At 48.9% G+C, this 18,182-nt stretch overlaps 1 protein-coding gene across 1 annotated transcript in view; it reads right to left on the bottom strand.

Moving 5' to 3' along the window:
• Positions 1 to 18,182, bottom strand: part of LOC138794131 (putative N-acetylated-alpha-linked acidic dipeptidase) — a 47,918-nt gene that overhangs the window by 21,681 nt on the left and 8,055 nt on the right. The window contains exons 3-7 of the mRNA XM_069972900.1: positions 6,354 to 6,540; positions 2,666 to 2,767; positions 1,135 to 1,260; positions 693 to 879; positions 586 to 628 (exon numbers count right to left, since the gene is read on the bottom strand). Of these exons, the coding sequence (XP_069829001.1) occupies positions 586 to 628; positions 693 to 879; positions 1,135 to 1,260; positions 2,666 to 2,767; positions 6,354 to 6,540 (645 nt within the window). The remainder of the gene's footprint in view (positions 1 to 585; positions 629 to 692; positions 880 to 1,134; positions 1,261 to 2,665; positions 2,768 to 6,353; positions 6,541 to 18,182) is intronic.

The raw sequence follows: 18,182 nt of genomic DNA on the forward strand, positions 1-18,182 counted from the left end.
TACTCTGAGACTCATCCTTAAAGGGAATCCTTCATTGACATAGTACATATAGATCTTGTGGTATAGACTGATAGCCACTAGGACCCTGAATACGTTGGGGGTTTCGGTATTTTAATCCGCTGCTCCGTTCTTAAGTTATGCTGTAAAAACCTTATATGCAAATGACTTTCTTTGGTGCACCGAGGGCGATCCTAAGCCCTTGATGCACCACTATTCTTGCCTGCTGCGCCCGCTAGAGTTACTGAGCGCCATATTGGTACTCTTACTGCGTAAGGAAAGGATTTGGTTGGGCCTGGACCAACGTTGGCAACAAAGCCCATTATTTGCAGCAGGTGGAAGCAGTGGGCTTAGGATTGCCTTCGGTGCACCAACCAAACTAATTTGCATATAAGTTATTACAGCATAACTCGGGAATGGAGCAGTGGAATAAAATACTAAAAGCACTGATGTATTCAGGGTCTTAGTGGCTATCACACCATGTCAAGAGGTCTGTATGTATTATGGCAGCGAGAGGTTCCCTTTAAGTCGTCTTACAAGGACAGCCTTGCTAGCAATATAGGTGTTAATAAAGAACTTGCTCTTTACATCATACATGTGCCTTCTTGGGTAACTTCATGGTTGGTAGCCTCTAATTGATGCAACCAATGAAAAAGATGGAAAATTATTAAAGAGCAGAAGAATTTAAAATATACCTTTTGCAGGATAACCTGGTGTTAGAGGGTCTCCGGCTCCATTAAGATTCAGGACATTCCCACGTTGGGCGCCACCGCCGGGCAGGTTCCAGCCATTGGGATAGGGCTCAACACCCGGAGCACAATAATCAGCCGGATCAGAATACAGGATAATTCCCCTGGCTCCTGCTTTTTCTGCATTGCGAACCTTGAAATACAAGAAAAGTCAAAGATCCACTCATAGGCTTCATTTTCCAGTATATATATATATATATATATATATACATACACACACACACACATATATACCCACACAGCACACATACCATAACACTAGTCAGGCTACTTATCATCCATGCAGAAATTCCCCTCTGTTTTCGCCATGTTTCAGTGGTAATAACATCAATACACAAATACCCATAGCATTGTGCTATACAGAGGGAAACGCCATACGTGGACTTACCTTGTTGCCTCTGAAGATTTTTCCATATCTTGCGATCACAATCTTCCCCTCAATACTAACTTTTAAAACCCGCTGAAGATAGAAGAAGTCTTCTGTCCGGGCATAGTTCACATAAATGAGATCTCCCTGCAACATAAATGCATAAAAAACAAATGCAGCATAAAGTATAATACAGGCTCACTAATACCAGTACTCCTAATATCAGTACCAGCCACACTGTGCCCCTAATATCAGTACCAGCCACACTGTGCCCCTCATATTAGTACCAGCCACACTGTGCCCCTCATATCAGTACCAGCCACACTGTGCCCCTCATAACAGTACCAGCCACACTGTGCCCCTCATATCAGTACCAGCCACACTGTGCCCCTCATATCAGTACCAGCCGCACTGTGCCCCTCATAGCAGTACCAGCCGCACCTGTGCCCATCATATCAGTACCAGCCGCACTGTGCCCTCATATTCAGTAACCAGCTGGCACTGTGCCCCTAAATATCAGTACCAGCCACACTGTGACCATCATATCAGTACCAGAACACTGTGCCCCGATATCAGTACCAGCCACACTGTGCACCTCATATCAGTCCCAGCCACACTGTGCCCCTCATATCAGTACCAGCTGCACTGTGCCCCTCATATCAGTACCAGCCACACTGTGCCCCTCATATCAGTACCAGCCACACTGTGCCCCTCATATCAGTACCAGCCACACTGTGCCCCTCATATCAGTACCAGCCGCACTGTGCCCCTCATATCAGTACCAGCCGCACTGTGCCCCTCATATCAGTACCAGCCACACTGTGCCCCTCATATCAGTACCAGCCGCACTGTGCCCCTCATATCAGTACCAGCCACACTGTGCCCCTCACAACATTACCGACAACACATGCCTTTAACAAAAGTACTAATTAGACAGGGCTTCTCACCACAGTTTTTGTCACACATGTCCCTCACAACAGTACCAACCACATAGTGCTCCTCACAACTATACCAACAGGGCCCCTCACAGCAGTACCAGTGACACACTGCTCCTCACAAGACTACCAGTCACATAGGGCCCCTCCATACAATACCACAGTGCCATTCCTCTCTAATTTAGTGATAAGTTAAAGGAGTACTACTGAGAAAATCATTTCTTTCAAATCAGCTGGTTTTAGAACGTTATATAGATTTGTAATTTACTTCTATTCAAAAATCTCCAGTCTTCTAGTACTTATCAGCTGCTGTATGTCCTGCAGGAAGTGGTGTATTCTTTCCAGTCTGACACAGTGCTCTCTGCTGACACCTCTGTCCATGTCAGGAACTGTCCAGAGCAGGAGCAAATCCCTATAGAAAACCTTTTCTTCTCTGGGTAGTTCCTGACATGGACAGGGGTGGCAGCAGAGAGCACTGTGTCAGACTGAAAAGAATACACCACTTCCTGCAGGACATACAGCAGCTGATAAGTATGGGAAGACTGGAGATTTTTTAATACAACTAAATTATAAATCTATATAACTTCGCTGAAGTATCCCTTTAATGTGCCTCTTACCTCAGGTGTCCCAGATGCTGAATATGCATTGAATGGTGGAACAACATCTGTAACATTTTCATATCCAGGCGGCGTGGGCTCAAATAAAGACGTGTTGAATACCTAGAAGACAGCCAAGCACATATGATGCCAATGAATGTTTACCACAGAAATGTTCCTAGCTGGTTATTTATACATTGAGGGGTTATAATAATATACTGCAGATACTGGATGTGCATACAAAACAGGAGTCTTATATACTTTAACATTACATTACTTAGGCCCCTTCATTTTTCCATGGCCATTTTTATGGTCAGAAAACACTCATCAGGAGACCATCAGTGTTTCCTGACCATAAAAATGAAGAAAAAAAATATATACTCCTGCAGCCGTGCTCCTGTCCACCTTCTCACGCTGTCTTCCGGTTTTGCGAGCGCATAAGTGACATCACTTTAAAGCGCTAGAGGAAGTGTGGTGTATAAGAGATGGGTGGCTAAACCTTACTTTGTGACTCCAGCTGTGCTCCGGGAGAGTGTGACACCTAGTGGTTGGAGTAGGGCACAGCAGGTAACTGCACTAACTGACATCTGATAGGACACATTTACTTAGGTGTATAGAGAAGAAGTGAACACTTAGTGGGATACTACATTAAAGGAGAAGTCCGATGAAAATTTTTATTAAAGTATTGTATTCCCCCAAAAGTTATACAAATGACCAATATACACTTATTACGGGAAATGCTTATAAAGTGCTTTTTTCCCCTGCACTTACTACTGCATCAAGGCTTCACTTCCTGGATAACATAGTGATGTCACTTCCTGGATAACATGGGATGTCACTTCTGGATAACATGGTGATGTCCCTCCTGATAAACATAGTGATGCAACACCACGACTCCAGAGCGTGCGGGCTGTGGCTGTGGAGAGGATGATGGCAGGGGGATGCTCCGTGTCCCTCCAGTGCCCTGTGTCCCTCAGTGTCCCCCTGCCATCATCCCCTCCAGCAGCCACAGCCCACACAGCTCTGTTATCCAGGAAGTGACATCACCATGTTATCAGGAAGTGACATCACCATGTGATTCAGGAAGTGACATCACCATGTTATTCAGGAAGTGACATCACCATGATATCCCGGAAGTGACATCACCATGTTATCCAGGAAGTGAAGCCTTTATAAGCATTTCCCGTAATAAGTGCATATTGGTGATTTGTATAACTTTTGGGGGGGGGGAATACAATACTTTAATAAAAAATTTCACTGGACTTCTCCTCTAACAATGCATTTGCTTTAGAGAGACAAAGCCTGTACAGGTTCTTTCTACCCAGCAGCAAAGGGCAGGGGACTACCCAGTGCTGGCTCCTTCAGAGCCCCATGTAGTATTACACTATAGCCAGTGGCGTAGCTATAGGGGGTCGCAGGGGTTGCCATGGCGACCGCGTCCCTAAGCTAGGGGGGCCCACATGGCCCCCCTTGCCACTTCCTCCTGTGCTCCCCCAATCCGGTGGGGCCGCGGCAGGGGCGGGATGGGCTGGGGGCATATGCCCCCCGACCCATTCCCCCCAGTGCAGTTAAATGGCCGCGGCCGCTGGACCTCTTGTAAGTTCAGTGAGCCTCCGGGATGATGGCCCTGTCCGGAAGCTCACTGATGTATATACAGGGGGGGGGGGGCTGCACAGGGGGTCTATACTATTGGAGGCGGCTACACAGGGAGGTCTATACTATGAGGGGGGCTGCGCAGGGGGTCTATACTATGGGGGGGGGGGGGCTACACAGGGGGTCTATACTATGAGGGGGGTTACACAGGGGTCTGTACTGTGGGGGATCTACACAGGGGGTTCTATACTGTGGGGGGCTACACAGGGGGTCTATACTGTGGGTGGCTACACAGGGGGTCTATATTGTGGGGGGCTACACAGGGGGTCAATACTGTGGGGGGCTACACAGGGGGTCTATACTGTGGGGGGGCTACACAGGGGGTCTATACTGTGGGGGGCTACACAGGGGTCTATACTGTGGGGGGCTACACAGGGGGTCTATACTGTGGGGGGGGCTACACAGGGGGTCTATACTGTGGGGGGGCTACACAGGGGGTCTATACTGTGGGGGGCTACACAGGGGTCTATACTGTGGGGGGGCTACACAGGGGGCCTATACTGTGGGGGGCTACACAGGGGTCTATACTGTGGGGGGCTACACAGGGGTCTATATCTACATTATCTGTACTCAGAGATATCACTGTGTTTGTGGTGTTACATAGGACTGCAGATGACTACTACATTATCTGTACTCGGAGATATCACTGTGTTATCTGTGGTGTTACATAGGACTGCAGGTGACATCTACATTATCTGTACTTAGAGAAATCACTGTTATCTGTGGTGTTACATAGGACTGCAGGTGACATCTACTACATTATCTGTACTCAGAGATATCACTGTGTTATCTGTGGTGTTACATAGGACTGCAGGTGACATCTACTACATTATCTGTACTGAGATATCACTGTGTTATCTGTGGTGTTACATAGGACTGCAGGTGACTACTACATTATCTATACTCAGAGGGATATTGCTGTGTTATCTGTGCTGTTACATAGGACTGCAGGTGATATTAGGTGACTTCTCCAGGTTGCAGAAGTTCAAACTTCATCGTGCCTGCTGATAGTTTATTATGGGAGTTTTGCAGCATGTGGCTCTTCAGGTTGCAGCACTACAACCCCCATCATATCCAACTGGCAGTTCATGATGAGAGTTGTAGTTTTTCAGCTGGAGAGTCAAAGATTGGAATACAATGATTAGACAATGACACAGTACAGTCCATTATTTATAGGGGGCAGTAGTGCAGTACATGAGGTGGAGGCAGTGACAGGGCATTAGAACATGGTGGCACATTACTCATTGGATATAATGTTAGATATGACTTTGCCTGATCAGGTGAGATGGGGGGGTCCAAAGCTAAAATTTTGCACCAGGGCCCATCAGACTTTAGCTACGCCCCTGACTATGGCTTTTCATGCCCTTAGTGAAGCTGTTGCCTCCACCAGTCACTTTAGTTAGACGAGTTTTTGGAGCCGAGACGCAATTGACATGCATCCACTTACAATGATACGCCTTTGTCGCATTCCTTTATAACTGAAACCTAAATACGAGACAAAACACCAATGTCTGCATTTGTTTAATAGAATCTTTTAAGGAGGGGGTGGGGGGGGGGGGGGAAAGATTTTTAGATCATGACCAAACTCTATCCATCACAGCCTGGATGTATCTGCTGTCTTCACCTCCTGCGTGATTTATTGTAAAAGTCACTTTTAAAGAAGGTCAAAGGAAAAAAGTGACGAAGAAATTACCATAGGAAGGTTAACTGTTCACCTCCCTATGTCTGATTATTGTACAAGGCAGTGCTGGGGATTCTGCCATGAGGCCTCTTGAGACGCAGCCTCTGACGTTGTGGGGGCAGCAGGAACAAGGGCAGCATCGGGGTCCACCAGGGAATGACCGAATAACGTGTTATTAGACCAAATGACTTGCGAACGATTTGTGAACGAGCAATGATATAAAGCGGTATACAATAGGTTTCTTGTTCGTCTTTTAGGCGTTGACTGCTATTACATGGCACAATTATCGCTTAAAGTGACATTGTCACCACCTATTTGCATTTTGACTGCTTTAAATATTTACAATTTACAATCTAGAAATATTGCAGGCATTACCTCTCGTCCTTGCTCATCTATAATGGAGATATAGTTGGGATTGGATTCATTGGGGTAGGACAGTAAGATATCATAGTGAGCTAGTTCCACATTATCCAGGCCATATCGCTCCCATTGGGTTTGGATTTGCTTGGCAAAAAGAAAATTCTCCTCTGTTCCGGCTAAATGAGGGACCCGGGTAAAATTGCTGAAAGCAAAAAAGAAAACTGCAGGTTATACAACAGGTCTTAAGGAGTTGGTGCCACACATGAATATACCTGGTGTTGCTGCTCAGGTCCATTGACATGAATGGAACTTAGTTGCAATACCATAGACAACCTGTGGACAGGTATACGCAGTTTTTGGAAGAAAAAAAACAAGTTTTTGCATTCATCTAGGAGTTGCTTTTATGAACAACAGAGATTTTTTTTTATAAAAATTTTTTCAAAACACTCAGTGATGGATGAGAATTTCTTCAGTAAATGATGACTAGTAATTATCGCCTAGAGATCCTCATCGGGTTTATTGTAAATAAAAAAAATAATAAACAAATCTTCTTTGTTCCATGAAACAATAGACACAAAAAGTTCTTTGTTCTGGGTCTTCAATACACAGTAATTACACACCACTTCTAATTTTAGATAAATATCACCCTATAATAGTAACCCTTTTATATCCGAGCCCTAAGAGCCCTTTTACACGGAAAGATTATCTGACAGATTATCTGCCAAAGATTTGAAGCCAAAGCAAGGAATGGACTATAAACAGAGAGCAGGTAAAGGAAAGCCTGAGATTTCTCCTCTTTTCAAATCCATTCCTGGTTTTGGCTTCAAATCTTTGCAGATAATCTGTCAGATAATCTTTCTGTGTAAAAGGGCCCTTAGCTCCAGGACCAAAACTTATCTTTTGCCTATTAAAGTTTTTTTTCTTTCTTTCTTCCACCTCTTTGAGGTAGTGCCCCCCTGAAAGTCAATATTTGACACTTTAAAACAAAGCTTTTCCCTGCAAAATGTATGTTAAACTGCCAACCCATTCCAATTAAAGGATACATTTAAAGTGTCAGAGAGGCGTGGCCCAAGGTCTTCAGTGCCTTCGGGGCACGGCTGAATCCTATTCACATTGTAACGTTACTTATTGCTAGTCATTATTATATAATGGTTTTTCACCTATATATTATATATAATTATATTTATATTATGTTTGTTCACCTTTTGAATGTATACATTTAGGAAAGCATAAAAACACAGTATGAATGGGTCCTTACAGCACTGATCCCTATATTGAAGCCAAACCCTGTCAATAAGAGGAAGTGCGGGGATTACCAGTACAGGGGTGTTACAGCCCTAGGGCACTGGAGACAGGGCCGGCGTCAGCACGTGGCGTACTCGGGCAAGTGCCGGGGCCCACAGCCTCTCAAGGGGCCCCCCCGGCACTTGCCCGAGCAATGAGCCACTGGATATCGCCAGCAATGGGGCCCGCCGCATCCCCCGTACTCACTGTCGTGCCGACAGTGAGTACGGGGGATGCGGCGGGCCGCGTTGCTGGCGACATCCGGGGGGTGTGGCGTTGCTGGGCGGATGCGACGTCCTCAATGACGTCCTGGGCTGGGCCTTCCTCCGCAGCGCTTCAGGACATGATCCCCTCAGCAGGCGCAGAGCGATGACGTCATCGCGCCTGCTAGCGGATCCGTCCCTGCTAGCAGAAGGGAGAAGCCAGGAAGAAGAGGACCGTCCCTTGGATTAGGTGAGTATGATTTTTTGTTTTGTGTTAAGGCAGAGCAGGGGGCATCTACTATGGGGCAGGGGCCATCTACTATGGGACAGGGTAGGGGTCATCTACTATGGGACAGGGTAGGGGTCATCTACTATGGGACAGGGTAGGGGTCATCTACTATGGGACAGGGTAGGAGTCATCTACTATGGGACAGGGCAGGGGTCATTTACTATGGGACAGGGCAGGGGAAATCTACTATGGGACAGGGCAGGGGTCATCTACTATGGGACAGGGCAGGGGACATCTACTATGGGACAGGGCAGGGGTCATCTACTATGGGACAGGGCAGGGGTCATCTACTATGGGACAGGGCAGGGGACATCTACTATGGGACAGGGCAGGGGTCATCTACTATGGGACAGGGCAGGGGTCATCTACTATGGGACAGGGCAGGGGGAATCTACTATGGGACAGGGTAGGAGTCATCTACTATGGGACAGGGCAGGGGGAATATACTATGGGACAGGGCAGGGGTCATCTACTATGGGGCAGGGCAGGGGACATCTACTATGGGACAGGGCAGGGGTCATTTACTATGGGGCAGAGCAGGGGGCATTACTATGGGGACAGAGGGCATTATTACTATATGGGGGCACAGCATGGGGACACAACCTTCTTACTTTACTGCACATGACACCAAGCAGCGGTAGTTACTAATGTATAGGAGCCTATGGGTGGGGAAAAGGGAAGGAAGTTGCTGGAAATGTGCGGAGCCTAAGATGTTTGTCTCACAGGTTCTGAAGAGAAGAATTGTAGCTGGAAGAAATCATCATGGTGGTCTGGGCCGGATGGCGAGGAAACAGAGAGCGATCGCATCAGATCAAAGAAGACGTCACCTGTGAGTTACCGAATTATGTTTGTTGTTTTTTTGTTATTTTGTCAAACTTTATTTGGTAGGTGTGCCCCGAGGTGAAAAAGGTAATCAGCAGTGTAGTATATGCGATGCCCTGGCCCCTGGGGGCCACTTCCGCAGTGCTGGTGTTATGAGCGGGCAATGACCGGGGCAGCTGCAGGGTGTATACTTGTCACGGTATAGGCCTGAGGGCAGCACAGCTGTAGGGCCGGTCTGAGGAATCTGCGGGTGATGATGGGCATGCGATTCTTCGCTGCACTTAGTCAGGGCACCAGTTAGTGGACACCAATGCCAGGGTTCAGTAACAGCGGTTTATTATAGATGAAGTAACTAGTAGCAACAGTTCTGTCCGGATGCAACCGGTATATAGCAGCTTTGACAAATAAAGCAGAGTGGTGCTGCATAGGCTGTGAGAATACGTGCCGGATGATGGGAGTCGGAGTATGAGAGAAATAGCGTTGCTGGGTGGATTAGCTTGAGAATAATACTTGCTGTGAATCCTTGCAGCGATGAGGAGAGATAACGGAATGACACCCAGATGAGAGAGAAGAATCCGGTCACTTGAGCAGGCAGATACAGCCGAAGACTTGAATACAGCAGCAGAATCAGTCACTCTTCTTATGGTGAAAAGGCTGCAGAGAAGAAGCCCAACTCCTCTGAGGCAGGAGAGGGACGACACACATCCTCCTTGCTTGGAAGCAGGGGGAAGACTAACTTGTTAGGAGGAAGTGGGAGGTCACATGGTTGCTCCTGGCCAGAACTAGTCGGCCATTGGAGGAACCATGGTTACAGGTCACGTGATCAACAGCCTTGCATACCACTGTACACTGTAATAATACACAGGAATACATGACAATACCACATGAAAATGCACAATACCAGAGAATACTAGGGGAAAACCAGCAGCAGTTGCAGTGCAAACACTTACCAGAACAGGCATTGACACAGCAAGAGAAATGGCCATAATAGGAGTAGTAGTCTGCATGTTCTGGGACACTGCATACCTCCCTAGCAAATTTGAGCCGACCTCGGCGAATCTAGAAGGCAGCAAACATGAATAGACTAGACAATCAAACAACAGGAATGAATGATGAGAGTGAGTGTGATGAGGTGTGTGTTTCCCACGCCCAAGGCACAGGTGAGAAGAGAGAGAGGATGAGAAACCCTAGTGGCAGGACTTCACCTAGGGGTGCCTAACGTACTCTGGCGACCAGGTAGCTAGTGCGTGAACCATCTGACGTGTAAGCCAGGACAACTTAACTGCTGGCGGGTGACCCTCCATATTCCAGCCAGTTAGACAGTAGGTTTTCTATTAAATGTGTTACCCTACTGGAGGAGAACGTGAAGACCTGTGTACTACCTTGGCGTGTCTGAGTAGTGTCTTGGATACCTGGAAGAGAAAAGAACAAAATAATAAAAGCAAACATACATGGGGGCCCCTTACATACCGGTCAATCATACAACACAATTACTCAATAGGCACAAACTACACGAAAGGGTATCCAAGGTGCAATATGTATGGACCAGTGTGAATATTAGGTAAGACTATGTGTGATAACTACTACGTTGGGACAAGACAGAGGTAAACAAATACTGGAAACAAAAGGAAAGGAAAAACAAGGGACAACAAATACTGCGAGGTCTTGAGGAGAACTGGCTCACATGAATCTGAATGAAACCGGAGAGAAATCTGAATGAAAATCTGAGGAAATCTGCATACGAACTGGCTCAACTAATCTTTCCAGCTATAGATATATAATAATACACAATAATGAGACTGGATGAAAAATACACTCATACATAAACTGGAACTTTCTCTGAGGTATATGTAAACTGACTTCTCTTACTCAGAGGAGAGCTATCTGAATTAGACACTGGAAAATATACTGTTTTACAAAAGAGGCACTCTACTTCTGAGGCAATCTATGTAACCTTGTGCTTACTCAGAGGAGGAAATACAAAGACTTTGATAACACTGGAATGCAATAGTACAATAAGTGCAATAATGAAATAAGTGCAATAATTACCCTGTGTGGAACACACAATCACAAGAAAGTGCATTAGGAAGGAATGGGTTAAGTGTCTCTGTTAGGTAGAGTCTCTTTTAGGCATTAGACATCGTCCATGGTAAAAGGCTCTGGGACAGGCACTAGAGAACCTTTGTTACTGTAAGGGTCCATCAGCTCATGGCTGGTTAGTACAGGGAACTTGGTCAGGAGAACCAGGCACGAACCTGAACGTTGCATACAATAGAATGGTGAAACAGTTAAGGACTCTGGTCTCTGTAGCGAAGTGGAGGAATTCCTCTGTAGAGCGCTCAGACCGTCTCAGCGGAGATCCTCTTCAACAGTGATTGGTGCAGGTACCGGTGGAAGATCACGCCCAGTGTCTTGGTTGTAGAGCTGGAGTTGTTGGAGGCACAATTGGAAGTGGAGGCCACTGGAATGTGTACAGGGGACCGCTGGATAGTCCTATTGGCCATGAGGAACGGTTTCAACTTGGAACATTTCTTCCTAGAGAGAGAGGTTTAGCTGGAGCTGCTGGGGGAGCCGGAGGTGTGGATGCAGGTACCGGACACGGTGCTGTAAGGCCCTGTAGGTCCTCCTTAGTGCAACGTTTTATCCTATTCCGGTGCACCGTCTAGCGGGCTAGCCCTGTTTTTTTTTACTTCATACACATCAGTCTCTGGGTAAGGGAGAAGAGGATGAATAGGGCTCAGGCTCCCAAAGGCTTTCAAGTTTGTGAGAGCGATGATATTTTCTTTAGCCAAACTTTATCTCCCACTTGTAGTGGTGTGGCATTCGCCCTTTGGTTGTAGGCATCCTCTGGCGCTGCTGAGCTTCCCCCATCCTCCTTCAACAATTTCCCGGGCATCCTGATTCTCCTCTGATGCTCCCGAACCCAGTCCAGTTTCAGGTAGGGGGTTGAAGGTGTCAGGAGCTTGGACTCCCAGAGCCGGTCCTGAGGAAGTTGGCCTTGGCGCCGAACATCAGGTAGAACGGGGAGTAGCCAGTGGAACAATGAGTGGTATTGTTATAGATCTCCACTAGTTTCCAACAAGTGGGGCCACTCTACTCTCTTCGTCACTGAAGCCGTTCGGAGCATGTTGATAAAGACCTGGTTAACTTTTCCACACAGACCATTCCCTTGAGGGTGATAGGCCGTGGTACGGAGCTTCTTACATTCATGTAGGCACACAGGCTCCTGGAAAAGTTGCGACTCGAAGGCCGGGTCCCCGGTCCGTCAGCAGAGACTCTGGGCACCCATAGTGCTTTACATACTCCTTGTAAAAAGTAAGGCGGTGGTCTTTGGCGTCAAGTCCCTGACAGGTACCACGCTACCCACTTGGAGTATGGTCGACCATGGTGAGGGCGTAGGTATACCCGCATCTTGTAGGGACCAGCTTCACATGGTCCAGGGCGACTAGCTGATTCGGCGGTGGGAGGTGATTGGATGCAAAGGGGCCCTGACTTCTCTTCCCCCAGCTTTGGAGATATTACAGGCAGGGCACTCGGCCACACCATTCTCGATGTCAGCCCTCATCCCGATCCAGTAGAACCGCTGTCGGATAGTGGCCTCCGTCTTGTTGTACCCGAAATGACCGGACCGGTCATGGTAGGCATCTAGCACCATCTTAGCGTCTCGTCGGGGAATGAGGATCTGGTGGCACCTCTCCCCGGAGGACCGGGTCAAGAGAGTTCCGCAGGATCAGTCCCTTCTGTAGGAAGAGCCTCTTTCTTTGCCTCCAGAGTCGCCTTAGCTCGACATCAGGATAGGGCCTCTTTATCCGCATGGGGACCCGACCAGTAGAGAGGTAGTCATAGATCTCCCCCAGGATGCGGGACTCTTCCTGGATGGTCTGCCACCTGGCCAAGTCTTGCGGGGCCCCTAGGTGGAGGCGAAGGCGTTTCAGGCCTAGCTGCATCAATAGCACTCTGGGTAGCGAACCTTTGGTAGAAGGGAGGCATTTCTACATCTTCCCAATCGCTGTCCTCTGGGGCCTCTTCGCCCTTGGGTAGTCGGGACAGGAGGTCTGCATTGACATTAGCCTTGCCACTGCGGTACTTAATTTCAAACTGGAAATTGGCCAGTCAGAAGCCCACCGCTGTTCCAGGGCGCCCAGCCGAGCAGTGTTGAGATGCCCAACGGGTTGTTATCCGTATAGATGTAACAGGGGTGGCAGCCCAGGTAGTCCTTGAACTTTTCGGTGACGGCCCACACTAGGGCTAGTAAACTCCAACTTGAAGGAGCTATAATTGTTGTCGTTCTTTGTCAGCGCCCCGAAGACTCGGCTGGCATAAGCTACAACTCTCTCTTGGCCATCTTGAACCTGGGACAGCACAGCTCCCAGGCCTTGGAAGCTGGCGTCCGTGTAGAGCCGGAAAGGAAGTTATAGTCCGGTAGGCCAGGATAGGAGGCGTAGTCAACAGGCGTTTCAGGTTTGAAAGCAATCTCCTGCCGTTCGGACCCCTCGCGGGGAGCCGTCGGTTGTAGCTTTCTCGAGGGCAACCCCGGAGTAACTCATTGAGGGGCTCAGCCACTTGGGCAAAGTGGGGAATGAAGCGGCGGTAATAGCCGGCAATCCAGAAAACTTCTCACCTCCTTGACTGTCTTAGGGGTATCCCAGTGTTCCACAGCCGAGATCTTCTCTGGATCGGGTTGTATCCCCTCAGCACTCACAACATGCCCCAGATAGTTCACTTGGGGTTTGAGAAGGTGGCACTTGGAAGCTTGATTTTCAGGCCGTGATCGATTAGGACCTGAACACTTCAGCCAGATGATGGACGTGATCTTCGTAGGTACGTGAATAGACAATCACATCATCTAGGTAGAGCAGACACTCTGAAAGTTGAGATGGGCCGAGACACCTTTCCATCACCGCTGGAAGGTAGCGGGGGCGTTGCACAGACCGAGAGGGCATGCTGGTGAATTCAAAGAGCCCCATGGGGGTTGGTGAAGGCCGTCTTCCTCACGGTCTTTCGGGTGCCATGGGCACCTGCCAGTACCCACTGGTGAGGTCCAAGTGGAGAAGTAGGCGGCTGACCCCAAAGCAGCAATAGACTCTTCGATCCGGGCAAAGGATAGGCATCCTTGTGGTGATTGTGTTTATCTTCCTATAATCCACGCGAGACCGGATGTTTACCGTCTTTCTTTTTCACAAGGACAATAGGAGCAGCCCACGGACTCTGACTTTCTTGGATAACGTTAGAGTCTTCATCTCCTTGAGCAGTTTCTTGACCTGCTGATAGTTTGGCAGGGGGATTGGCCGATGTTTCTCTTGATAGGCAAATGGTCCCCAGTGTTGATCCGATGCTGACCAGATTGGTCTTTCCGAAATCGAGAGAGTGTTTGCTGAGGCCTCGTGATACCTTTTGGCCACCTTGAGGATGCCGTGGAGGTATTCAAGTGGGGTATTGGCATCGCCAATAATGGAGCTCGTCCCACCAAGGGCGAGAGCCCTGTTTGAGGTCCCTTTGAGTGCCACGGATGGATCTCTGATAGGCAATGGTCTCCTCACAGACGATGTGTCCTCAGGATCGAGTTGGTATAGCATGGGCCACGGTGGTGAACTTGGTAGTCAGCTGGGAGTCTCCAAGGTTCACCAGACGGACAGGGACCTGACCATTGAGACGGTCACCAGGCTTCTAGCGGCCCTGACAAGAGGTTGCCCCTCAATTTCAATAGCATCCAGAAGGGCCACATAGTCAGCATTGTTAAGGCCCGGACGGACCCGCTGCACCAGATGAGGAACTCACTGTTAGCTGGGATGATGATCGGACGAGCATCTCTAGTGCGGACACGGCAGATTTCTCCTCGAGGATTGGGCAAACTTCCGCTGAGCGGTTGAGCACTTTAATGGTCTTCTGGACGGCTTGCCTGTACTGAGGAGCACAAGACATAGAGGCATTCAAGGCATCCAACACTTCAGTGAATACATGACGGAATAATATTCATGCCTAATACCACGGTCCTACTATCTCCCTGAGCCTCAGTAACAATGATACCCTGACGTGCTAGCTCTGGCTTCCCTATGCAGACAGTGGTTCCCAGTAACCTAGTTGCACAATAGGACGACCATTACTAGCAATAAGTTTCAGACGGTATTTCTCAACTGGACCTAGGGTTCTCAGATCCCAATGTTCTTCAAAAACACATGCCTCGGGTAGTGGTAACCTGGGAACCTGTATCTACCAGAGCCTCCAGGGGGACTCCGTCCACCCAGAGAGTCACATGCGGGCATTGTGTGAGAGGAACCTTAGAACCACTGTGCTTCCTGCGGGCCTGGATCTCGACCTCCTGGGTATTGGCCCTCGGACCCAAGGGTAGCCCCGTTTAACTGATAGCATTGGGAGCGGTAGTGTCCATGTCGCCTACAGTGGCGGCAATAGGGGCGCTCAGGGGATCTAAGTCTCTGTGGAGGAGGCAGATCGGAACTGCATACTCAGGGCAGGGGTCCTGTGGTGGTGGAGGTGTTGGATAGGCCCCTTGTAGCCCCCTTAGGGCTTGGCAGAGAGAGTCAAACCACTTGCGTAAGGAGAGCAGGGATCGCTGGTGGGCTAGTCCGGGATAGACTGTTGGGCAGCTTGTATAGCGGAAACCGAGCTGAAACCATATTGGGCACTGGAGGTGAGGGTATGAGATCCCAACCGGGTCCGGGGCAATCTGAACCTGGAGTAACAGCCGGCACAGGGAGTGTCAATGCCAACCACCCTCAGAGCCAGAGTCTTGAAGTCCAGGAAAGGCATTGTAGGGTTTTGGGCAGCTAGCATACGCAGTTGGCTCTGGATGAGTCTAGAGTCCACCCCCTCTATGAAGCGGTCAGTGATCATACTCTCCACAGCCGAGGGGGCTATGGTATCAACCTGTCTCAGGGCCCGGTAGGCAGATTGGAGGGCTAGTGCATAGTCTCTGAGGGTCTCACCTGGCCTTTGTCGTCGGTCATAAAACTTAAGGCGGACCTCCGTGGGTGACTGTACCTCAAATTCTTTACTCAGCCGGGCCAGGATCTGTTGTACATTAGCTTTCTCCGTAGCTGGCCACGACCGCACCTCCTCTGCATGCGGGACCCTCAAGTTGTCCTAGCAGCAAACTGCACCTGCTGAGTGGGAGAGAGTGAGACAAGTTCAAGGGTGCGGGAAATTTTTTCCTTGAAATCAGCCAACGTGTGGGTTCCCCTTTATAACTGGGAAGATTGTTGGGCCCAATGAAGAACGGGACCGCTGCGGTAGCCATAGCAACGGGAGCCGCGGGAAGTCTTCGCCGGGCCATCGGCGGACTGCCGGACCCGTCAGAGTCACTGTGATGGCCGGTGGACATGATGAGGGGTTCTGGTGTAAGGCGTCTGGAAGAAAGCAGAGGTGAGGAGAGCTTGCGGGAACAGCAGGCACCGATAGGCAGGGTGGTCCGGGACCGGAGAGGGATAGGGCGGAAGTCAGCACCAACACTTCCGTGCGGTCCGGGCCACAATCTCCTTCCCCTCCTGCAACAGAGGCTTGGATACTGCAGAGTCGGGGCGGAGCTTGAGTGGAGCGCGGCGCAGCAGCGCGAAAGACAGTGCGTCACAAGCTGACTTGACCCCTTAGCAGGCCGCAGCGCAGCAATAGCAGAGTCTCTGAGGATGTATGAGGGGTAGCAGTACAGTTCTGGGGACACTGACAGTTGGCACAACACAGTCTGTATCCTGTTCGTGACGCCAAATGCGATGCCCTGGCCCCTGGGGGCCACTTCCGCAGTGCTGGTGTTATGAGGCGGAGCAATGACCGGGGCAGCTGCAGGGTGTATACTTGTCACGGTATAGGCCTGAGGGCAGCACAGCTGTAGGGCCGGTCTGAGGAATCTGCGGTGTGATGATGGGCATGCGATTCTTCGCTGCACTTAGTCAGGGCACCAGTTAGTGGACACCAATGCCAGGGTTTCAGTAACAGCGGTTTTATTATAGATGAAGTAACTAGTAGCAACAGTTCTGTCCGGATGCAACCGGGTATATAGCAGGCTTGACAAATAAAAGCAGGAGTGGTGCTGCATAGGCTGTGAGAATACGTGCCGGATGATGGGAGTCGGAGTATGAGAGAAATAGCGTTGCTGGTGGATTAGCTTGAGAATAATACTTGCTGTGAATCCTTGCAGCGATGAGGAGAGATAACGGAATGACACCCAGATGAGAGAGAAGAATCCGGTCACTTGAGCAGGCAGATACAGCCGAAGACTTGAATACAGCAGCAGAATCAGTCACTCTTCTTATGGTGAAAAGGCTGCAGAGAAGAAGCCCAACTCCTCTGAGGCAGGAGAGGGACGACACACATCCTCCTTGCTTGGAAGCAGGGGGAAGACTAACTTGTTAGGAGGAAGTGGGAGGTCACATGGTTGCTCCTGGCCAGAACTAGTCGGCCATTGGAGGAACCATGGTTACAGGTCACGTGATCAACAGCCTTGCATACCACTGTACACTGTAATAATACACAGGAATACATGACAATACACATGAAAATGCACAATACCAGAGAATACTAGGGGAAAACCAGCAGCAGTTGCAGTGCAAACACTTACCAGAACAGGCATTGACACAGCAAGAGAAATGGCCATAATAGGAGTAGTAGTCTGCATGTTCTGGGACACTGCATATATACTTTTTATCCTTCTGTATGAGTGTGTATATATCTCTCCATTCTGTGTAGGTATACAGCAGTGTATTATATACTTATTATCCTCCTACTGTATGAGTGTGTGTATATATGTGCTCGAGAGATAGATATATACACACTCAAACAGGAGGGGGGGTAATAAGTATATAACACAGCTGATCCCCTACACAGAATCAAGAGCTAGAGACCCTCTAACAATGATGCCATATAATTTGCTATTCAAAGGGGCCCGCCGAGGCTCTCTCGACCAAGGGCCCACAAAAACCTGGAGCCGGCCCTGACTGGAGACTATATGCCACGCCTCTCTGACTCTTGAGCAGCCATACAAGTGTGATCTTCAGTGGATTGAAGACATTCGGACAGATTTCACAGCCATCTTCTGTAACAGCATTGGTGCCAAAACATATGTTTTGAAGGTGACAGATTTGAGCCTTGAAAAACAACTGGGGATTATTAGCCAAGCCTGAATCTCTCCCAGGAGGAAGAGTTTCCCATCTATAGACAGCCAATTTGAAGTTCCTCAAGGTAGATCTTCTCCAGAAGCAAGAGAGCTTACTCCCTGGCACCACCTATTGAAGGTAC

Source organism: Dendropsophus ebraccatus, chromosome 5 (genome assembly GCF_027789765.1).
Source record: "Dendropsophus ebraccatus isolate aDenEbr1 chromosome 5, aDenEbr1.pat, whole genome shotgun sequence".
NCBI classification, from domain to species: domain Eukaryota; kingdom Metazoa; phylum Chordata; class Amphibia; order Anura; family Hylidae; genus Dendropsophus; species Dendropsophus ebraccatus.